This window comes from Lissotriton helveticus, chromosome 12, assembly GCF_964261635.1.
Source record: "Lissotriton helveticus chromosome 12, aLisHel1.1, whole genome shotgun sequence".
NCBI lineage: Eukaryota > Metazoa > Chordata > Amphibia > Caudata > Salamandridae > Lissotriton > Lissotriton helveticus.
In genome coordinates, this window is record NC_136073.1 from 847,119,680 (window position 1) to 847,144,691 (window position 25,012).

The 25,012-nt window shown below is 43.8% G+C and overlaps 1 protein-coding gene across 1 annotated transcript in view; it reads right to left on the bottom strand.

Annotated features, from left to right (window-relative positions):
* The window catches only part of UNC13A (unc-13 homolog A), a 173,247-nt gene that overhangs the window by 89,176 nt on the left and 59,059 nt on the right, over nucleotides 1-25,012 (bottom strand). Inside the window, exons 13-19 of the mRNA XM_078671634.1 lie at nucleotides 23,921-23,992; nucleotides 22,953-23,172; nucleotides 21,932-22,159; nucleotides 21,165-21,306; nucleotides 17,835-18,004; nucleotides 9,326-9,441; nucleotides 6,562-6,725 (exon numbers count right to left, since the gene is read on the bottom strand). Coding sequence (XP_078527760.1) covers nucleotides 6,562-6,725; nucleotides 9,326-9,441; nucleotides 17,835-18,004; nucleotides 21,165-21,306; nucleotides 21,932-22,159; nucleotides 22,953-23,172; nucleotides 23,921-23,992 — 1,112 coding nt within the window. The remainder of the gene's footprint in view (nucleotides 1-6,561; nucleotides 6,726-9,325; nucleotides 9,442-17,834; nucleotides 18,005-21,164; nucleotides 21,307-21,931; nucleotides 22,160-22,952; nucleotides 23,173-23,920; nucleotides 23,993-25,012) is intronic.

Here is a 25,012-nt window from a genome sequence, read left to right on the forward strand (position 1 = left end):
GTTCACTTCATTGGAAATGAAAGAATTCCTTCAAGAGCTATGTAGTTGAGAGGACAAATCGCATGATTAAAGAACACATTCAACTAGATATGGTAAATGGACATGACGTGGACAAATCATTACCTCACTGCATTTGTTTCGTATCACACTTCACCTAACTTAGTGACTGGAATATCTCCTTTTGTTTGGATCAGGGGGAGGGAGTCCAGCACAAAAATAAATCCTGGTTGGGCGGGGGAAGCCAGTTTCAACTAATACACATGATACTGGTAGAAAAGTATAAAAACATCAGCTCAAAATACAAAGACTTTTATGACACAAAACATGGTGTCAAGGAACGTAGTTGGAAAGTTGGTGACTCTGTATTAGTCAAAATACCGACTAAAGAGATAATAGGTTGCAGCACGTTTTACCCGACACATCAGTTGACAATAGTTAACAAAAATGTTGTTCAAATTGATAATGGACAAATATGGAATGGTGATAACCTTGTTAAAGTTGATGTGAACCAAAATTAACTGAATTTTTCGTAAGCCATTGGGACATGTGTTGTAATCTGTCTTTTCCTTCCCCTTTCTCCCTCTACCTTTTTACCATTACAATGGTAGGTTCCTTACTCCCCTTTTTCCCTTGGAACGTTCTATGGGAGCTCACCTTAGAATGTTCGGGTAGGCAGTTGACAGTTTGTGGAGAGTGGATAACTGATAATAAAGACGCTCCATGCTTTACTAATTTCTCGTCTCTGCATCATTAATTTACAATAATAGTGCTTAGTAAAAGTGAGTGCTGTAGACCATGTAGCTGCTTTACTAATGCCAGCTATTGGGATGTTGCCCAAGAAAACCATAGATGCCCTTTTTTGAGTGCACCCTAGGGGATATAGCTAAAGTGTGTTTAGCTTTGATATAGCATGTCTGAATACATTTAACGATCCATCTAGAAATGCCTGATTTAGAAATGGACTTTCCTTTATGAGGGGGTGCAAAAGTAACAAAGAGTTGTTTTGTTTTGCCAAAGTCTTTTGCTATATCCAGATAATACATTAATGCTCTTTTGACATCTAGTGTCTGCAGAGCTCCTTCTGCCACAGAATCTGCTTTAGGGAAGAAAACAGGTAGTTCAACCGATTGGTTAATGTGGAAAGAGGCATCACCTTTGGAAGGAATTCTGGGTTGGTATGAAGAACTACCCTATCCCTATGTCGTTGGAGAAAAGATTCTTCCAAAGTTACTGCCTGGAGCTCATTGACACGCCTTAGTGAATTGATGCCAATTAAGAAAGCAACCTTCCAAGACAGAAATTGGAGGGGGCAATTGTGTAATGGTTCAAAGGGTGGACCCATAAGTCTTGTGAGAAAAATATTGAGATTCCACGCGGTTGAAGGTAGGACCCATAGTGGTATCACTCTTAAGGCCTTGCGTGAAAGCCTTAATAACGGCTACTTTGAACAATGATATCTGGTGCCTGTTTTGTGGACAGGCAGCCACTGCCGCAAGATGTAAGCGTATGGAGGTATAAGCAAGGCCAGAGCGCTGTAAATGCAAAAGGTAACAAATAATGTTTTGTACAGATGTAGTGAGTGTATCAATATTTTTGTTATGACAGTAAAAAATAAATAGTTTCCATTTGGCTGCATAACAAGCTCTAGTGGTAGGCTTACATGCTTCTTAAAGAATGGGCATACATTCTGGTGGCAAATTTAGGTACCTGCCTTTAGGAGCCAAATCACAAGGGTTTAGCTCCTTTGGGACTAGATGTCTTATTTTGCCATAGTTCTGAGTGAGAAGATCTGGGTTGAGGTGAAGCTTCTGCTGTGGAACTACTGAGAGTTCGCGCAGCGTGGTGTACCAAGGCTGATAAGCCAATGTGGGATCCACCAGAATGAGGGTGAGAGATGTTTGCCTGGGCCTCCAAACCAGAAACAGAAGAATATGGAGAGGTGGAAAAGAATAGGCAAATATCCCTGACTAACTCATCCCTTGTGCATTGCCTTAGGATAGAGGGTGTGGGAACCTGGAGGCGTAGTTTGGGCCTTTTGCGTTCTCTGCGGGTGTAAAGAGATCCATTGTTGGAAACCCCGACTTGTGGAAGTAGGGGAGGAGGACTTAGGGTTGGAGTTCCCACTTGTGGACTTGTTGCTGCATCCTGCTGAGGAGGTCATCAAATGTGTTGTCTGTACCCGGAAGATGTTCCGCTAACGGATGGAATTTGGGATGTATTGCCCACTGCCAAATGGTCTGACAGAGGCGTGACAACTATAGAGAGTGTGTGTCCCCCTGTTTTAGTATATAGTACATAGTGGTCATATTGTACATACTTGCCTATAAGCTGAGGTGAGAAATGCTTTTAACGCTTGTGAACAGTTTGAAGCTCTAGGCAGTTGATGTGGAGATTCTGGTGTGTGGTGTCTCAGATACCCTGAACTGTTAAATTGAGTAGGTGAGCACCCCACCCTGTGAGGGATGCATCTACTGTTAGCACCATCGGTGGTACAGAGTCGATGAAAGGCCACCCTATTAACAGGTTTTGTGTGTTCCACCATTGCAAAGAGTGATGAGTGCGGCTGTCTACTAACACTAGATCGTTCAGTCTAACCTGTGACTCAGTCCACTGTTCAGTCTCGCCTGAGTCACTATGGCAATACGTGATGCGATCATTCCCATAAGACGCATGAAAGTTTTGACTGTCAAGTATTGATTGGCCTGAAATTGTGGTAGCAGTGTTTGAAAATGTTGAACTCTGGCTGCATTTGGATAGGCTAAACCTAATTGAGTGTTGAGCACAGCTCCTTGATATGGTTGCAGCTGTGAAGGTTGAAGCTGGGACTTTTGAACATTGATGGCGAACCCCAGTTGATGCAAGAGGTTTACGGTAATGTGAGTATGTTGACGACACAGAAGGTGTGTATGGGCTTTGATAAGCCAGTCGTCTAGATACGGGATGAAATGTATAATCTGTCTGTGTAAATGTGCTGCTATCACTGCTGAGCATTTGGTGAACACTCTGGGTGCAGTAGTGACTCAGAATGCAAGAACCTTGAATTGGTAATGTTTTGCTGCTATCGCAAGCCGGAGGCATTTGCGATGTGCTGGGTGAATGGGGATATGAAAGTATGCATCCTTTAAGTCTAGTGCTGACAAGAAGTCGCCTTGCTGTAGAAGTGGAAGCACCTGTTGAAGTGTGACCATATGGAAGTGCTCTGATAATATGTAGTCATTCAGAGGCCATTGATCTAAAATGGGTTGTAGGGAGCAGACTTTTTGGGGAATAAAAAAGTACAGGAAATAAACCCATGACCCTTGATGTTGTAGAGGAACTGGCTCTATAGCTCCTTTGAGTAAGAGAGCTTGCACTTCCTGTTTGAGCGATTGATGTTCTAAAGAGAGTCTGTCTTTACGAGGTGGAATATTGGGAGGATTACTGATGAGCTCCAGGCAATAACCATGTTGGATAATGTCCAACACCCACCGGTCCAATGTTATAGACTGCAGCTGCAATTGACCCCCGACAGGTGTAAAATGATCAAGGGAAAGGATAAGTAAGAGACAGTTTGTTACCGGATGGGGCACTACAACTTGGTGTACCTCTGCCCCGACCTTTGAAGTAGTTACCTCTATAGTTGCCTCTGAAATACCTTATGGATGGAGAGATGTGGGTTTGCGATCTGTAAGAAGATGCAGAGGGATCTGTAGATGTCACTGTGGAACCTGGTCTGTAAGAAGAGAGATGAAAAGAGCCCCCAGGAACGGGTGTTTGAAGTGCCCCATGGATTTGGTAACTTCAGTGTCCTTTTCCATCTTTTCTAAGGCCTCATCTACTTGTGGACCGAAGAGATGCTCCTTATCCAATGGGACATTGAGCAACGTTTGCTCGACTTATGAAATGCGCAGCCAGGCATGCCTGCGTAGAAGGACACTTGTATTGATGGCTCTGGCGGCAGTATATGCAGAGCCCAGTGCGCATCTAATGGAGGAGTTGAAAATTAACTTCCTTTCCTGAACCAGTTCTTGCCCTTTCTTTTTATGTTCTTCCGGGAGATATTGAAGGAGTTCCTCCATTTCATCTCAGTGAACTCCGTCATATCTTGCTAATAATCCCTGTGTGTTTGCAATTCACGAATGTTTGGAGGATTAAGCAGCAACCCGTTTGCCTGACGCATCAATACATTTGGATTCCTCATCAGGAGGCAGTGTGTAGGCTGTAGTTTGTGAGTTAGTTAGTTTACGGGCATTTGAGGTAACTAGGGAGTCTGATAGAAGCTGGGATCGAATGAAAATTGGGTTAGATGGTGCAGCCTTATATTTCTTATCTACCCTAGGGGTGAGAAGGCGAGCCCGTGCAGAATCCTTAAAAATATCATCTGCGTGGCACATTATGCCTTTAAGCATTAGAAGAGATTGAGAAGCCCTGTGTGTGTGATGCACAATGTATCAAACAAAAAATCTTCTTCCATGGATTCTTTATGCAATGTAACCCATGGTATGCTGTTGCCCTAGCAATAGGCTCTTGATATGATGTAGTATCATCAAGAGGTGATGGTTTGGCAGCTATAGGTCTGGATCTGTGTCCCCTGGGGGGGGGGGTCAATGTCATAATTTTGCCAGGGGTCTGATGGTGCACCATAAGTTTCCTCATCCCCCCCCCCCCCCCAAACATCTGCATCTGGGTCGGTATGTGGAGATACCGGAGGTGCAATATTTAAGGGATCTGTGGTGAATGAGGTACAGGTGGTGGTGGTAGATGGATAAGTAGGAGGAATAGGGTGCAGAGGACTGGGAGCCTTGTCCCTTTTCTTCTTCTTCATGGGCAGTGGCAAATCAATGGCTTCATGAAAAGAGGTTTGCCACTTGATAGAAGGCACTTTGTAACAATGCGGCCAGTCTCTTGATGGAAATGGATCCGTTTTTGCTTGAAATAGAGTCTCTCCTGCATGGTTTCCAAAATAGACTCTGGGAGTGTAGCAAGAGCCGGTTTTGGTTACGGTGCCGAAGGTTTTGTAACCAACTGGTTTTGCTTTTCGGAACTGGAGCATTTGGAGCCAAAGAGGTGGAATCTTGGCTCTGTGCGGAACCGGAAGACTTTATCTGTGCTTTCGGTGCCAAGCCCAAGGAAGGGGCAGCTGAAACTGAATCTTGGTGCAGACCGTGGCCAGATGGCAGTGGCGGCGTGGAAGCCTTTTGCTTTGTGGAAATCGAGAGTTTTAATGTGGGCAGGGGAAGGGTTTGAACACTCACGGCACCTCCACCCGGGGGCAGATCGTGCGACTCAAAATCGATATCCAAGTGGGAGTCCAAATCTCCAACCAAAAAGGTTCCCTCTTCGTCGGCCGCAGAGGACTCAAGATCTTACTTTTGTTGTTCGACATCTTCCTGTCCGAAGATATCAGGCATGTGTTAGATTTCACATCTCTGCATTTCTACGCGCCGTGCCAGACAGCCCCGCAGGTTTTTTTAATCATAACTTATAGTCTTCTTCTCTGTACTCAGGGGATAAGCACAGATTACGCACCAAAAGGTTCCTGAAAATGGTCTTGAACCGGAGCGCTGTAATAAATGTTTGAACCCGGCGGTGGAAAGAAAACAATCTAACAATAATAATGGAGTCGATGCCCATGTGGACTAATACTAAGAGGAGGAGTCACCTTACCTCGTGACTCAAAAGACTTTCTTCAATGAAAAACAACTCGCATACATCCAGACCCAATACTAGATGGCAGGAGTATGCAAAACATGTCTATCTACAGCCACACATGCCCAGAACAAATAATTATGGGTCCAATTCTCAGGGAGAAAAATCTCTGTCTCAGCGACATTGCCTTTTTTCCTTCTCATAAGTAAACCCTCAATTTCAGTGTTTGTTTCTAAAAAGCAAAAGTGAAGGCCAAGTGCCCATATCAACATGGCGGCCTGGTTGGCATTCTGTAGGCCAAAAGTGTATCCATCGGTGCGGTGGACACACTGTTGTTGCAATGACCCCCACAAAGCAGTCAAGGATCTTTAGATAGGACAGGGGGCTATCCACAAGCATGTTAGAGGTCAGACCCCTGCTGAGCCAGCTGCTGATGGGACATCCACCAAACAATAAATGACCCCAAAATGACTTACCTAAAACAATGGTTAGCCACTATTGATAGGTCCATAGATTCACATGCTTGGTTCACCGGCTGCTGTTGGTGAGCATTACAGAAAAAGAAGTTCAACCAAGAACATGAATCCATAGAGATGGCGCCACTAGAGAAGTTGGCACTGTCAGCATTAGCGAGTACATCATAGGGATGTTTGTAGACCAATGGATGGAATCTCTAGCCCATGTCCCTATTACAGTTATTAGATTTAGAAAAACAGAGTGACTCAAAGATCTTTGACTACTCATCATGGTAAATGGTTGAAATGATCCTATTGGTGAAATGAAGATCGAGACCTGCCTTTCGGTGATGGTTCTTCAAGGCAACAAATATATCCTGATTTCCACTCGACCAGGCCCCAAAACTTTTTAATGTTGGGAGCCCCCAACTGCTGTCAAAACTCCTCAGATTTGAAATCAAGATTACAGATTTCTTACGTCATTGCTTGGTAGATGGACTCCACACCATATCTCATTGCAAACTCATCCACAATCTCCTGGGCAGTCTCATCAAAGTACACTTTCCAGGCGTCGTCGCCTTTGGCATCTGGGATCTTCACTACACCGTTGTTCTGTACATCTGTCAGGAAGTGGAACAAGTTCTGAAATAGAGTGGAGACAGATATACAATGTCAAGACTTACTTTGGTTCCATTACTTATTCGATATCATTAGCTATGCATCCGGAAAGTATGACAAATTTCCTATCTTTTCCAGCTCTACTTACCTTTAAGAGTGCTAAGTCTTTTAGACAATTTTACTCTAGCTACTCCACTTCTTCTCAGAGGCCCAAGGTATAATCTCACTTGCAATGGGAAAAAGAGTAAAATGTTTTGCATCATTCACCACACAATCCTTTGATGATTTGTCAAACACACAGAAGATGTTGAGGGGATATGTTGCACTACTCGAGACCTCTAATTAATTAATGGAATCCAACAATTATTCCAGGGAATTGAATATAGAGCACTAAGGTTGCTCTCTTGGACGCAGGATTCTGGCTTGGGGAGAATCAGTGAAATCAGACCTGGCATGTCCAGACAGCAAGCCTGTTGTTATTAGTCTGTAAAATATATTTTAAGGAGACATTATTCTAGGTGGCATCTCTTGCACAGACCAACAGTACTATCATTCTTGTTTCAAGTATACCCTTTTTTCAAACCTCACTTGCATCCAACCTCTACTTCCGTCATCCCCTTCCCTCAATAACCCCCCTTGCCTTCTCCACAACTCTTGTCTTACACTGCCCCTTGGTGTCCTCTCATACCCCCATCTTCTTCCTCTACACTACACAGCAAGCTTGATGAGCCCCCTTCACTGGGACAAAAAAGGAAACCCTGTTTCCTCTTTCCACCTTCCAGGGCCATGACAAGTATTTGGCAGGTCTTAAGGGTGCGATAGGAAACCAACATCTCCTGCTTGTGGTATATGCCACATTTGTGCACACCTCTTAAGACAGATGTTCAGTATGCGACTAGCATTCATTTTCTTCACACTCACATCAAGGAGGCTGATGTACTGGCCCGGGTATGGGTCCACCCTTCTGACACCTTCAATGTAGACAGATGTAGAGGATGTATTGAGGTGTCAGCCGCCTGCACATGCGTCTCGTCAAGGCATCTGTGCTGACAGGGGCCTGGCACCTCCACCCAGTCTTTGCCATATATAGACAAGTTTATTGGATGTGTTTCAGGTGCCATCTTTGCCACACTTGCGGCATGGAAACAGGTGCACTGATCATGGAAAGGTGCTACTCTTTCTGCACATTTACATTGATGAAACAGGTGTATAGCACCCCGTGTAGTGACACATTTCTATGCATTCACTTCATGGAGAGCACTTGGTATAGTAAGGAACAACTTTTTTATGCACTCGCCTCGTGGAAACAGGCGTACCGGATGTGATATGGCAGTGGTTCCCAAATTGTGCGCCGTAGCTCCCTGGGGAGCCATCAAACCTAGCCAGGGGAGCCGCGCACCAAGCACTTTAATGCATTTAATGCTGAAGGATCTGTTGGCTTCAGTTAAACTAATTAGACTTAAATGCATGATGTTGATGATTTGTGAGTGACATGCCTAAAGAGGTAAACATAGTGCTTAATTGATGACACTTAGAGGGAGATGACCTCCATATTTCACTGGATCCCCACGTTCCAACACTCCCAAAGTAAGCGGAAGATGCCTGATTTATTTTGTTAGACTTTTTCCAAATGCATTTTACACCAATGCAAGTTAGCAGGAAAGTACAGTTGTCCTGTATATTAAACACATTAATTATTATTAAGTACTGACACTTGCACTTAAACCATAGGTAATTCCGGTACATATGTCTTTCAGTACACACACATTTCCAGAGAGGTCTGCTCTCTTCTTGAGCACAGGGAAGTAAAACAGCATATACAGCCTAATGCCATCATTTAGAAGCAAGAAAACGGGACGTTTAAATAAAAACAGAGGGATTTATTTGGCTTGCATTGATTTGGAGGCAATTTCTAGGGAGGAGACAGCAAAAATAAAGCTGTATGAGGTTTAAAAAATGGTGTGTCACCCTGCTGAGACAGGTGTGTTGGCACGTATGACAAACGTAGAAATGGAAATACATGCAAATCTTCTTCAAGTGCAGAAACACTTTGCCAATGGGTCCTACATGCATAGGAATGCTATCTAGCACTGTAAGTAGGATACAAAAGTTTGAGAGGGTACTCTAAAATAGCATGGGCAAAGAAGTGTAACTAGGAATATTTTATTAGAGGCGCAGTCTTAGTAATACGAAACACCCTGCGTATATGATTATAATACCTTCATCAGCTTCATCCCAATTATTTTCAGGGAGAAAAATGCAAGTACTCCCGAGGCCGGGCTTACATTCCCCCCCATCCTCCCAAAAAAGTAACAGTAAGGAGCCATGGGCAATGCCCAATGAGTCAAGGGAGCCGCAGGTTGAAAAAGTTTGGGAACCACTGTGATAAGGTGTTACCTTTTCATGCACTCACCGAATGGAGGCAGGTGTCCTGTGCGTGACAGGGTGCCATCTTTCTATGCACACATCCCAAGGAAAGAGGCGTATGGGACGGGATACGTTTCCATGCACTCACCTCATGGAGAAAAGTGTATTGAACGTGGTAATGTGCTACCTTTCCATTTACACACCTTATGGAAACAGGTATCCTGGACATGATAAGGTGCTAACTTCCATGCACTCACCTCATGAAGACAGGTGTACTGGACGTGGTAAGGTGCCACTTTCTCCTCCCCCTTGATTTCGACACTGATATGCAGTCTAATGGCACCGGACACTGCTGATTTATCTGTCCGTTTATCTGACGAGATGAAGAGCAAATTAGCGAGTTAGAAAAAAAGGATGAAACGATATATTACAAGTAAAACATTTTATTTTTATTGCAGACAGCAGTACAGTCCAGCATTTAACTGATTTCAAAAACATTTCCTGTTTGGAAAAAAACAACATATTTTTCATGCAATCCTCGCTGGATGGCGGGGTCAAAGGGAATGTGATTTTATTTCTGTTACTCATGATATTGACTAAATTATGATACCGACGTCCTGGGACAGGGACTAACACACAGAAAGTGGAACTATCGCACCACTCTTTACATGTTTACCCTGACCCGCCTCTTTTACTGGGTTCATATTCCATCTATCTGTTTTTAGCAGGTGAGAACAGGTCACCGGCAATCCTGTGTTCAATAAAACCACACCTCTTGGAATTTCGTTTTGGCTGAAAAGTGACATTTTGGGCTCTAACAGTATTGCCATGCTACTCATAATCTAGCCTTTTAGATGGTTTGGTTGTTCGACGATTTGTACAGCTATGTCCAATTTTGCTTCAAATATTTAGGTCTCTTGCAATGGAAAGTCCTATGAAGTAAGCAAAAGATTCTGAATGGATGCTTGCCCGTTAGGAACAATCTGCACCCTGTGAGGATGGCAGTGTTGCAGCAATGGCATGCCTAGGTCAAACCTATACCTATTGCCATAGTAGCATAGCCAGAGTTCAATTCACTATCTTGACTCTACACAAAAGAGGCAGGACACAAAGAATGGGGCCGTGTGCCTCTAGGTGTAAAAGCTAACCGCTGGTCAATGTGTCGACTTGGGAACCACTGAAATCATGATGTCCAGAGGAGATACTGAATTTCTTAATCTTGTTCTAAACATGTGATCGTAATCAAAAACTATCCCAGTGGTTATAATGAGGCTTGGGATCAGGCAATGGGCGTATTTCCCCTGGTCTCGAGGGTAGGCATGATGTGAAGTTGGCCACTGTTGTTGCCAGCTTTAGGATTACCTGAGGATTATCTGTAAAGCCTTTTCTCATAAAATAATGGGGCCAAAGACACAATTTTTACCCATTGAAACCTCAGATCAACCAGGAAACAATGCTTGCTCACAGAATTACTACAGATCTGAGATACTGAAATAAGATGAGGGTACAGTTTCTACCGTCACTGTCCACATTAGGAGCACCATCTGTAAGTAAAACTGGAAATGTCTCTCAATAGGACATACAGGAGCCATGATGAAAGATGATCTGACTCACTACAAAACAGATCCTTTTTGGTGCCTGTCCTCTCGGATAATTTTCACACAAATGGCAGATTCAGAATACTTTTGAAACTGGAGATGTTGGAATCCTAAATAGACTTCTTGCAAAGGGGAGGCAGCAAAAATGAATTTGATTAAATAACTGATCAAAGAAACATCTGATGGCAACTAGGAAGGAAGATGGATACCCAAAATATATTTTAAAAGATCTATGTCAGATAAGACTCCTGTGTTGACTGTTCTTCTAGTTTGCTGAAGGAACTACTGTAGAGATGAGAGAAAAAAGGTCTGGCAGATGGTGTAATCAAGTAAGATGGACTGTACTACTAAACTACTGATGGACCTGCCTAATTAGGACAGAAAATGGTTCCAGGGGCAAAACCAGGCCAAAGAAGAGACTGAACAAAGACAAGGGAACCCAAGCTTTGTCAAAGATCCAGGTCTTCGAGCATACTCTCAAGACTGCACAAAGGTTTTTAAGAGGTGTGGAGGAGAAATTCCAGGAGTTGTGAAAGTCAAAGTAAGGACTGGAAGAGGCCAAAGGTAGCAGTTAGAAGAACCCTATAATCAAATGACGAAATCATATAAGTCTTAGGAAACTCTTTTTCCGACTTATCTAGGTTTCTTAAATCAGAGTGTATTCAGTCCCATTCACCTTCGTGTATTTGCACTCTTCGTGTCAATAAGACATCCCCTAAAGCATAGTCAAAGGACAAGGTCTTGGCCAGATGCACTAACTGCAGTGGCTCCTTCATCTCTCAGCAAAGGGGTTTTGTTGATCGAGTTCTAAAAGTCTTTGATAAGCTAAGAAGTAATGGACTTCAACGAAAGGGCTGGGCCTGCCAGTGCATTAACATTACAGTATTACTGGGTGAAGCAGTGAAAAAGCTCGACATCTGTGAGGACTCTCCATGTTTGTCGTCACCTTTTCATCCATCAGTTTCGTTCTCTCCGTTTTGTGACTTGCTCACTCTTTTACTTCCCAACATGAAAGGAAGGATTATAGGAGCTCAGTTCAGTTTTTCTATAACAAAGGAAATGAATAGGCATTTCTGTCCTTCAGTAGGGGCAAAGCATATCTGATGGAGCAGGAAGAACGTTGAAAATAGCAGTAGTCATTATATGTCAACTACCCATTTAAAATCTACTACCTGTTTACAATGGATGTGTTCCTGTCTCCCTCCAACTCGGACAAACCACTCCCATTTTTAAAAATCCCAATTACGACCCTAACGACCTTAACAATCTCCGCCCTATATCCAACCTCTCCCTTCTTTCCAAAGCCCTTGAAAAATGGGCCTTGCTCCAACTGGACAAACACATTAACACTTTTAACCTACTGGACTCCTTACAATCCGGCTTCCGGAAAGGCTGCAGTACAGAAACTGCCATGCTAAATATAGTTGATGACCTCCACCACTCCCTTGATAATGGTGAGTCCTGCCTACTTATTCTCCTCGATCTCTCAGCCGCGTTTGATACAGTTAACCATCCTGCCTTACATAACGCACTCAAGTTCGCTTTGGCCTCAATGGTCCTGTTCTCAAATGGTTGTCCTACCTTCAACACAGAACACAACCAATCAAAATCTACAACTGCCTCTCTAACCCTACACCTGTCTCCCTAGGTGTCCCCCAGGGATCTATTCTCTCTCCCTCTCTCTTCAACCTCTTTATGGCACCCCTTACCCTCATTCTAAAACAAGCTGGAATCAACTACCACCTCTATGCCAATGACATCCAACTTTACTATAAGATTAAATCCAACTCTGATGTTCTGCACCTTAACAACACCCTGTCAAAGATCCAAGCCTGGTTCAACTCCAATTATCTCAAACTCAACCCTAAAAAAACTGAAATCATTCTCTTCTCTCCACAAAACAATCCTCTACCTAGCCAAACATGGATCTCTGACCTTAATGCCCTCAACTGTCCGCTCTCCTAATCCAACTCTGTAAAACTCTTGGTATCACCAATGACAATTGCCTAACTCTTAATATCCACATAAAAAACTCGGCTAAAGGAGCACTCTTCACTCTCCGCCATCTCAAGAAAATTAAACCCTTCATTCCAGCTGACGACTTTACATCGGTTGTCTAATCTTTAGTCCTCTCGAGAATTGACTATGGTAATGCTATCCTCTCCGAAACCCCTAAAGCTCACCTAGCCCCACTCAAATCTGTGCTCAACCTAGCGGTCAGGCTAATCTCAGACTGAAAACGTTTTGACCACATCTCCCCAGCCCTTAAATGGCTTCCCATCGAAGGCAGATCCTCCTACAAGATTGCAAGCCCTTCATCAAAATGCCCCGCTATATCTCACTAATAAACTCAACAAAGCGGGCTGCAACCGACCACTGAGAAGCACCTACTTGTTCCACCTCTGTTGAGAAAGAAAACCACACAATCTCGCTCTTTCTCCGGAAACGCCCCGAACATCTGGAATGCCCTCCCTAAAGACCTGCGTTGTAACCCCATCTACATCAGCTTTAAAAAAGACCTAAACCTGCACGTGCTCAACAAATATTGGGGTCCATAATCCTTTTCATTTCTCACTTGTTCTACTCTCTCCCTTCACCCTCCTTTCCCCTCCCCGCCCTCTCCTCTTCTTACCCACCCCCTCCACACTCCCTCTCCTTAGTTCCTACCTCCCCTTCCTCTGTCTATTTTTCACTCCCCTATTCTCGCCTAACCACCCACTACCCTCCTATCATTGAGCTTACCTCCATCTTGTGTAACTGGACAAATTGTGATTACCTGTATCCATGTTATTTATGTAGATAGCTCTTTGCCTCTCTGACATATGTACATTGTATTATTCTATTTGTTCTTTTTAATCTAACCTGTTTGAATTCTAAGTTATGAACTATTGTGTCATTCCTGTACTATATTCATACTCATGTAAAGCGCTCTGATACACCCGGGTCTAGCCAGCGCTATATAAAACCTTTAAATAAATAAATTAATCATTACAGGTGCAGGCGTAGAAGAAGCCTGAGAGCAGGGGCTATAGGGATCTGAGCGTATGGCTGGCAAAAAAAGAAAAACTGTAAACTTTAATTTACTAAATACACAATACATGCAATTAATGTCAGGCATTCTGGATAATTGTAGTGAAGGAGAACAAAGGGCAATGATTATTTACATTAAACAGATGTAAGGTTTTCTGAAAAGCGTGGCATTGGTGGGAACAACTGCTGGTATGATATCATCCCAGAATTACCGAACAAGAGAGCTCGCTGGGGGGCACAGCAGATCGGGGTTGCGAGGGATTCAAGGATGTGAGTGTTGATGCTTGTAGGAGGGAGGTGGAATGCAGAGAGGATTCGAGCAGCTCTGTGAGTTTGATGACAACACTTTATCAGCAGGACTCACAATGCATGGTCCACCATTCACCATCAAGGGACCGGTAGTATCTGTTCCTCAGCCTCCCCAGAGGGCTTTGGCCTTAATGCCAGGAGCGCTCTCATGGGACAGATAGTGCTCTTTAATCCCGTCTGCCAGAGCGCAGGTAGTGTATTTGCATAATCTTTCCTGTAGGACTGGTATTATCCTTTCATCCCCTTTTTGAAGGGGAATGGAAGTCATCTTTCACGAATTTGCTCATGGGACTAGTAGAGTCCTTCCATCCTTACTCCCAGTGACTGGTAGCATAATTTCATTGTATTTTCCAGAGGGACTTGTATATAATCTAACGTAGTCATGCATGGCACTGTAGCATCCTTCAATCTTCTCTCAACGGGCAGATAGTATGTTTTCTTTTATGGCTTCACTCTTGGCTGCGTTAGTGTCTTTGAATCAACTCTACAAGGGGACTGGTAGCATTCTTTCATGTATATACATAGAAATGCAAGTATGTAGAATTTCTGCTGCGCAAATCTATCTTAGAGGTAGCGAAACGCTGTACAAGCTCAAAGATCAGCCTAAAGTCAGCAAGTGATAAGAGGTTGCTGGGTTGTGGATGGATAATCTATTGTCATGTAGCTCTTTCCCAAATTGAAGCAGCATTGGGGCGTTCCTGATGGAAACGGGATGTTGTTTCCTGGGTGCATAGATGGAAAACGCCTGCTGTCTCGTTTTTTCATTTTTACCCTTCTTTACAGACTGATGGTGACCTGGCTGCAAGTGTGCCAAGGATCCCCGGAAATAGTGAGTTCGTCTGCAAGATAAGCAGGGGTGCTGGTTGTGATGGCTTCTTAAATGATGCCGCTGATTTTGAAGATGGGGCAAGACAGCAATGGGAGTCAATGGAGTTCCATTAGGATGGGGGTGATGTGATCACAATTCTTCGGGCCCTGGATAAAATGTGCTGCTGCGGGTAGGATGCCCTTAACTGGTGCCAGTGTCAACTTTGGGAGGCCACGGAGCAGGGTATTAACACCATCCAGATACAAGAGTATGGGAGCAACATAGGCTTAAACAGCAGCTCTGAAGCTGATTTCTGATAGAAACACTTTCACTTTTTCAGCAGAGAGAACTTTTACCAGGCAATTTTTGTTTTTTTCTTTGGCAAAGTGTTCCTTGAGTTAGAGGCTGGTGTCCAGGGTCAATCAAAGTGACTGGCATTTGGTGAAAGCTGGGGTTCAACGCCGTGAAGGTTCATTTCATTGATCCAGGTTTGTATTGTTTCTGGATTGTTGTTCATCACAAATAATGTCTTGGCTGAGCTTCAGATAAGAGCTAGACATCCAGGTCTGGAGGATGCGCCGGCAGCTTGTGAGGCACTGGATGTATGAAGCAGAGGAGACATTCAAGTAGGATTGTGTGCCAATGGCATATTGGTGAATATTGATGCTGTTATGAGTGAGTATAGCGCCAATCAGCTCCACGTAGAAGATGACAGGAGAGGGAGGTAACCATGTGAACAAACTGGCGTCGGTTGAAAAGGTGGGAGGTTTTTACAGGTAGATGGTTGTAACATTGAATCATCTCTTTCATGGGACTGGCAGTATTCTTTCGTAAGCTCTTCAATAGGCCTGGTAGTATCTTTTTGAGAAGACTTCCCAGGAGTTATATTTATCAGCTCACTCACAGGACTGGTTGTATCCTTTCATCGTGATCCCAGGGGACCACACATTTCTTGTTTTTTTCTGTGAGATGGTTGTATCATCATCTCTGCCAAGGGACTGGTGGGATCTGTTCATAAGCTCTTCCAGGGGGCTAGAAATATCTTGTTGATGCCTTCCAGGGAATTGTTATATAACTTATCAGCTATCCAAAATAGGTGGTTGTATCCTTTCATCATTTGCCTCTGGAGACAGAACGTACGTTTTTATCAGCTGTTCTAGGAGAGGAGTTATATCCTTTTAGTCATTTGGAGTGAACAGTATCCATTCAGTAGAACTTCCAGTGACTTGTATTTTCCTACAGACGTTTTGCCCAAGGGTTGGTGTGGTGTTTTTCTCAGTTCTCAGTTCTCCTCCAAGGCTCGCTCTTTTTCACCTGCAGCTCTCCAGTGGCTGGTAGTATGTGAGATGAGCTATTATAGAGAACTTGTATTCTTATTTACTAATTTATAAAGTTTTATATAGCACGAACAAGATCCCGAAGGATTTCAGAGCGCTTTACAATAGATTGCACAGAGTTTGGTGTGTGTGCATTCAAACCCCTTTTCTATATATAACCAAAAAACGTGAATAAGTTCAAGTATGAAAATAGCGTGAGATCCCACTCGTTAAACAGTTAGCAATCTAGTTGTATTTAACTAAGAGCAGCACCGTGGACTTGAAGCAACTTCTTGTTCAAGGAACTCTCCCAGGGAAATGGTAGTATCATGTCATACGCTCTTCAGTGGACTTGTAGTAACACTCACGCTGTTCTTCTGTGGACATTGCTCAATGAACTCTCTAAAGGAATGGTAAACCTATTATGTGACAGATTCTGAACAGCTTTCAGGATCCTTCTACCCTTCCTGTAGCTCTTCCATTCATTGTTTGTATACTTACATCAGATTTACTTCCGACATGCAGTATAAATATCACTGCTCCAACAGGAAACTGTCCGCATCCTTCCAGCAGATCGCTTCCATAAGATCCACTTAGAGCTGTAGTAAACATACTACAAGTCCCATCAGGATGCAGGTACCATGTGCTATAAGCTCTCCTACATGGCTGTCCAGATCAATTCATAAGCTCTCCTGGAGCACCTGCAGTGTCAAACGTATGGCCGTCTCTGGGGGCAGGTGGCGTGCCCTACCCCTCTGCTGATGGACTAAAAGTATCTTTCCATTCCATGTCTTCACATGCAGTTGCATCCTTTGAGCTGCTGTTACAAGCAAATAAAGGTAACTTCCACCACATTTACTTGAGATTGGGAGTATGTCTTGTGGAGGTCGGATTGTACCTTCCAAGTAGCCCCGGAGAGAGACTAGGATGACCCTTGCAGCAGAGATACCTTTTCATGAAATGTTCAGCCCTCTTGCAGCAGAGATTTCCATAGTGTTGTAAACACTCTTGCTACTGATATGTTCCTATCAGTCCACTGTGGGCATTTGAATATTCTTTAAACAACTCAAGCTGTGTTTGTGAATTCTGGTCTTGATGCTCTCCCTGAGCTATTATTGACATTTCATCAGCAATCTTCAGAACAGCAAGTAGAATACTACTTCGGCAGCTCTAGCGTAGTGCTCCAACCATGCTTAAGGGGCCTGTGAATAGAGTTGAAGCACTGCTGCCCTAAAGGAAGGACTACATTGGCAGCACCATGTCAGGATAGTTCATGCCTAGTATTACCACTACAACGTGGCTTTGGGTACAAAAGCACTATTTAAGGCATGACGCTGGAGAGATGATACTATTTGAGTACAGTTTTGGCAATACTTCTGATGGATGAGTCTGGGGAGCTTTGAGTACTAACCGACCCATGCTACTGAGAGGGGCTTATCTATTCATGGCAGGTTATGCCTTTTAAAGGGATAGTGCAGTAGGGGAAGGACTCTGTGTTGCTGTAGAGCTTCGGGTATTATTACTTGCATCGCCAATGGAGATGGTAAACAGGAGTTAGTGCTAGCTGAACATATATCTACCTTGGGGTGTTAAAATATTCCCACTTGGGGTGTGTTTCTATTTAGGAATCCATGTAGACCATTTTATGCTATGCTCTGGCTGGAGGGGTGAATAATATTTGCAATGTCCATATTTTGATAATTACCCAAATTGTACCAGACATCCATCTCTCCGCTCAGTGTTCGAACCTCAATGATGGTTTGACCCAAGAAGTCATCAGATTCGCGCTTGAACCTCTGCTTGACACGGGACTTGATGTCATCGTCTTCATCCCACACCCGAACCTTGATCCGATCGGAGGAGTTATGGCACTCACTGAGGAAATTAAAAAAAGATTTGTCATTTTCACTTCCTATTTCTGATCCTTTACGTACGAGTCATTTAACCACTTGGCTGCTCAGCATATTCCCCTGCTGTGCTGAGAAATCGGAAATCCCACACAACATGACGAGCTGGGCTCGTCATGAGCGTGCGAGGAGGCTACTTCATGACGAGCCCAGCTCGTCATGAGCGTGGAAGGGGTTAAGCACAATTAGAACACTGGAATGTTGAGAGCTCCAATGAAGACAACGGAATAGCTCCGGGCTTAGAATGGCTGGTATAAGATTGGAGCTTCAACATTCCAATGATTGTCTTCATGTTTCTCCCTTTTTAATTTACAACATTCTACCCTTAGCAGGAGGATTGTTATAATAGACTTACAGTTCTTCCGCCTCAGGCTATATCGGTTGTTAAAGACCCTCTCCCTCATTATTGCCCCTTGCCCCCTATAACTCTGGTTCAGGACCAATAACAACCGGAACAGCCCTCAGCAGAGGGTTACAATGCATAACTTTCAGATAAGACTTCATCCATCGTGCTGTGTGTGGACAGCGACCATCTTAGGATCCCCCTGTCATTATATAATTTATATTGTCTTAGACTGGCCATATTCTAAGCAGTGTCTGCATTAGGCGTATAGTGCAATCTATTTATTTATCTCATTTGGGGTTTTTGCACTGTTAACCAACGCACAGTGGACTCCGAGGCCTCTGGTGGTGAAACGGGGAGGCCATCTTGGACAGCCCATGGTCTTCGCATCCACAATTTTTTTGCATGTAGTGGTGGCCTTGTACCTTGAAAAATCTCCTCGACCTAACAGTAACCTACTTGACCTCCGTCTCTGAAAGCGGAGCAAATGTGACAAGATAACAAGATTTAAAGGCATCTTTATTGCTCATTTGCTTTGTGAGCCATAAAAAGGCCTTTAAATCTTGTTATCTTGTCACATTTGCTTCGTTTTCAAAGACGGAGGACAAAAGTTAGTATGTTTTCCTACTCGCCAGAAAGGGCGAGTAGGACCTAAAAATAGCTCGACCTCATAAAATTTACCTCGCAAATGTGAGCGGTCGAGTGGATTTGTCGAGCCCTGCACATCCAATGCATGCTGCGAAAGATCTTCAAATGGTTGCCTTAGAACACCAGACGGACTGTCACACAAACATTAATCATAAGCAGGCTGAACTACAGCAACACTCTCTACACCGGATACTCCAAACAACTCCTACAAAGACTCCAAACCATCCAGAACACTGCAGTAAGACTCATACTCGACCTCCTGCGCCACCACCATATTACACTGCACCTCAGGAAGCTTCGTTGGCTTCCCATTCCCAAGTGCAGCCGATTCAAACTTCTCTCACACACATACAAAGCCCTACATAACACAGAACCAGAATACCTGAACAGCCGCTTACACATTCACCAACCCACTAGACACTATGTGCTGTCTCACTCTTACTCACACACACTCCCGCATCCACAGAAGCAAAACTGGAGGTCCTTCATTCTCCTAGATTGCACCCAAAACTTGGAAAGACTTCCCTCAGCAAATCAGAGCCTCCTCCTTACTTTCAAGTTCTGCAAGAAGCTGAAGACCTGGCTCTCCATATATAAACACCTTGGAACCACACCCGAAACACCTTACCCAAGCGCCTGGATACCCTCTCATGTGATTAGTGCGCTATACAAATCAACATAACATAACACCATGTCTTATGGAGTGACAACATTAGGTTAACTGTGCATTGATAATTAACCTATTAGCTCATCATGCCGAAAAGGGTGACCACCTTAGGCGTGCCATGCCATAGGGATGAACACTGTAGGCTCCACATGCAGTGAGGAATGAACAATTCAGGCTCCTCTTGTCTTGAGAATCACTATCTTACACTAATTGTGCATTAAGTGATGACCATCCTAGGCTCATTGTGCCTTGAGCAGAGATCATCTTAAGGCTACGGCATGCTCAGTATCTTCAGTTGCGGATATCTTGGGGCCCACTCTGCCTTTGGTGATGGTCACTTAAACCCACTATATCTAGAGCAGTTGCAATGTTGATATTAAACAGAGGTGACTGTTTTATCAATGATTTGTGGAAGGATGGATCCTGAACAGGTGAAAGCCGCCATTTGAGAGTTTAACTGGCTGACAAGGCTACAAGGCGGCTATGGTTCAGGCAACAATTCTGCCAGCCGGGTTCCAGCTGGCACTCAATAGCTTAAGTTCACCACAGAGTAAGCTATTCTTTTTCCTTAAAAGTGGCTCTCATTTCAAATTGTTGGTGCTGCCTTGGCCTAAAGTAATCCCAGCACCTTCAGGTCTGCCATGCCATGGCTGCTTGGAGGATCAATTGGCACTATGCAAGTTTCCCTTTGGAAAATAAAAAATGCCTGACACCAGGGAGTTTGCACCCAGCACATTTTGGTCATTTGTGCATATTTGAGAAGCACAGATGAGAAAACCAGGTGGACAGTGGTGCCTGTGCCCAAAATAGACAGTCCAAATGATTACATGCAGCCTTGCTGGTGAAACACCATGGCTGACCTCTAGAACGATTTTGCCTGATGTCCGGTTACTACCCACCTTTATATTACTCCAAGATACGAGGAAACCTGAACTACCAGCTGGAACTCTATGAAGGGCAGAACCATTGGAGGACTGTCCTATTTGTTACATGGCCAAATACATCTACCCTAGCTGACCATTACTTATGGGTCATCGTTCAGCCAATTTATTAGCCAAAATAATGATCACTGTTAGAAGTGTGACTCAAGCCATGAGACAGGATAAAAAGCTTAATGGACCTTAAAAATAAACTGGACAAGAAACCCAATACATGTTTTTGAAAGTGGCCTTTTCATAAGTTGGGTATTTAGAGACATTTTAATCAATCAGGTCATCAGTCAACATATAATGTGCAGACACCCCCAGTTCCAGTCTAGAAACGCTGGTAACAGCAAACCAGCCGACTCACAGGTACACCTTGGGCTCACAATGCCTTCATGATGAACATTATAGGCACAGCATCTTAGAGTTCACTTCATGCAGAAAGTACTGTTCATCACAGGAGCCTTTCACTCATGAAGGTGTCTTTATAGATTCAGATGGGTGAGCTTTGTGGAAGCGAAATAGACAATTCTGGCATGTCACTTACAAATGGAAGTTCTCCTCCCACACCGGATTCAGGTTTCCGTAGATGGTTTTCGTCCTTTTTTTCGTCTTTCCCACCTGGACAGTAACATAGGGATCGCTGGAGCCAGTTTTATCCTTGGCTTGGAGGCCCTGGGCACATACAACTGCAATATACAAATGGGATTACATACAACACACAGCTTTACACTGACGTACACATCTGAAAATATAAAGTGCCAAAAACTTGCACAAAGAGGCGGTTGGTCCACAGAGTGGACACTCAACCCAGATAGGACCTTACAATATGTGGTGACCTTTCCACTGCTGACATTACACACTAAAACATCATGTGCAAGATGGCTGCTGCTGGGCATTAACAACCTAGGTATTAGTAGTCACTCACTGTATTCTGAGATGAATACGCCTTTCACTTGCTAACACACATTCACATGTTCACATCAACGGAAATGATTCATGGTCAAATGCTTACCAAAGCCAACAGATCCGCTTAATTTTTTCAATAAAATAAAGCAATCAATTTATACGCAAAGGTAGTCAAAATGGGAGGGTCCCATTCTAGGACTGGACTGGTCCAATAACGAAAGGCGTAGATTTCCCAGTAAGCCATGGATACTGAAAAATGCAGGAGGCATAGCGTAGTGAATTGGCCTCATGACACCTGTGCCTGAAACACCGTGTTGGATGCTTCACATATGCTGGAGATAAAGAGCTTGCATACTAAGGGGTTGCGCAGTGTCAACATGCGACGAAGAGCCTGTCAATGCCTACCTGTTATGCTGATCTTGGCCGACCATTTGGAGGTGCCATCAAGGACACTCTGCTTCACAGCCTTGATCTGCTGAGCGTGGGTGGCTTTTAAGACTCCGAACACCTCTTGGATCAGCTCGAAGATCTCTGGCTTGTTGCGTTCTCGGATCTTCATGCGGTCCTTCAGCACCATAATGATGTTCTGGGTACGATCTTCGGCCCCATGCTTGGAGCTCTTCTCTGCCGCTCCTTCACAGAGAACCAATAGGAGATGAGCATTAGCAGGACCAGCAGTTGAATGGTTGAAAGTAAGTAAGGAACACATCTTAAAGCAATAAAGTATCCCAGCTCTGGAGAATCCCCTATATGCAGGGTGTGAAAATGTTTCTGGCGCATGTACCCTTCCAATAACCCTCTACCAGGCAAACTCATAGAAAGGAATTAGCCTTTACAGTGTTTGCAAATATATCAGCAGGATAGTTCCTGGTACTTGGGCTAATTTCTAGGCATTCTTTGTGCCTTGAAACCAGAAAGGTGCTCTTAACTTTACTTTTCATTCCACCCGCAGTAGTATCCTTAGAAGTCAAGAATTCAACATTATGGAAATGTGTACGGTATCAGAGTGCCATGGACTAGGAGTCGGATTGCAGGCCAATAATTCCGTAGGTTGATGGGGAAAGAAGCAAATAGAAATGCACAACAACAGAAAAGGAAAGAAATCACAAGTGGGAGACAGAGATGAACAGAGACAAGAAAGAATGAATGAATGAAAAAGAAAGAGTAAACAATGAGTCAGGGAATGAAAGAAAGAATGAAGGAACAAGAATGAGAGAAAGAAAAAAAGAAATTGATTCAGAGAGGGAAACAAAGCCAGAAAGAAAAATAAAGCAACAAAGAAACAAATTAAAGCGAAAAGGAATGAAAAAGAAGTAAACATTGAAATCAATTATATGAGAAACCGAATGGAAGCTAGAAAGAAAGAATGTCAGGTATGCTGCTGAACAGTTGCCCAGAAGAGGCTGACACAGCCCAACCTACTCACTCTGTAGGCAGTCGGCATTAAGGAGATCCTGGCACTTTTCGTGGCACTTCACCCCACACTCTGTGCAACGCATACCCTGCCGGGCAATCCCCCAGAGCAGCCCTTCACACTCGTAGCAGTAGGTGGGCGTTGTGGCTGTCCACACCTCAAAGTTGTGCGGGGTTGTGCAGGAAATTGGGTATATTAAGGCTTGAAGGGTCTTCTTGTAAACATGGTTTTTCTAAGGGGCATAAAATGTGCATGAGAGAGGCAGAGAGGTCATTAGCTGTTACAATGTACATTTATCTAAACACTGCACTTGTCCCACCATTTTTCTTTTCCCCCTAAAATGTCTGCCTCCTACAAGTACACATTCCCCCATCATTAAATTGCAGGAAGAGCAAGGACACAGGATGAGAGTTTCAAATGAAGAAAACAGGCACATATTGCTGCAGAGTGCAACTTACGAGGTACGTGTCCGACCTCTTGCACGCTGAAGATAGTTGAACAAGGAATCAGCTCTGGTCCTGTGCACAGGATATGCCAAGCAGTGAGCATGAAGAACACGCTATCCATGCTTAGGTGGATTCTCCCTGGCCTGCCCCATACTCCCTCCATGCTGCTGGCTGGGAGCAAGCTGGAGACTAGAGTGGTAGATCACCAGAGGGTATTCCTGTCCCAGCCCCTTACTCTTCCAAATACCAGCCGTAGGCAGGATAGAGCCCTAGAGGTTCTACCAGACTTTGCCTCTCGCAATCCACCCACCCACAATCTGCTGCATGATGGTGCATTGAGAAAATGCTAAAGGGTCTGACTGGCATGAATTCCTCCTTTCTTGCTCCTGGCCACTGGGTACGGGTACAATGGGGACTGGAGTGGTGGAGCCATCAAGTGTCTCTCTGGCCTTGCCTGTAATGGTCTTCCCTCTGCCGCAGGGCGCCATGCAGACTGGAGCAGGGAGAAGCGAAGGGGAAGACAGGGTGACTTACCAGCTCTTCGTTGTTTAAGGTACTGGATGCTAGTGCTGAGGTGATCCCGGCTTTCCTCGATTGGACCAATGACTGCAATAAACAATTATATTTTTACACAGTATTAGTAGCTTCAGGATGAGCTGGACTATAGATAATGTGGGTCTAAGTTAATTGGTGAAAAAGAGCTGCTAGCAAGGCTGACAGATTGCCTGATACTAACAACATTCTAAATATTTCAAAACATCTGTCTGATAAATCTCAAAGGCATTTGGGGGGGAATACAACAGTTCGACAATTGACAATGTTTTGTATTATAAATGTTACCTAAAAAAATACAGGGTAGGTTAAGGAAGAGGAACAGGATAATTGGAACAAAAAGGCAAATCCAAATTCATCAATATAACCAAAATGAATGGTCAGTAATGAATAGTAAATAATTTTCTAGGCTATGAATCTACCCGTGAAGTCCTTCCTTTATCCTGATACCCTTGAAGTCCCTCCTGCAACCAGAGGATCACGTTGAACATTAAAATGTGCATGATATGCATGTTCTGAAGAGCGAATGTCAAGCGTGTGAAATCCAGAAATTACATTTTCACCAGTAACTTTATACCCCCAAAGGATTCTTTACTTTGGATCAAAATTCCCAGAAAGTTGATACCACCTGACGGATACACCAAATGTGAAATACTAATCCCTAATTTTGAGATCTAACGTTCAGTTTTATTCCACACAAGCACCACTTTATGTTGGAAAATCTGGGTTCTTTGGCCTCTGATTGTCCGAAAATCATCAACCTCATTAGCCAAGGCCCCTCTGTCTCCAAAACATAAATAAAATGCTGATCTTTATGTTTGGGTCCCTATTGGCTTAGTAGCTCACCTGGTGCATATTAATCGTGCTGAGCGTTCGGACCTTCAATGGACTGAACCTCGTCTCTGGTTACAAATTAACCCAGGGCAAGCCTGTGATTAGTAGATTTCTTTCATTAGCAAGAAGGCTTTGCCTCCCCTGCTCCCGAGACCCAATTAATTCTCACGTTTACTATAATAAGGGTCAGTGGTCACGCCACAATGCATTGCATTCAAAAATAAAAGAAATGCTTTTGCA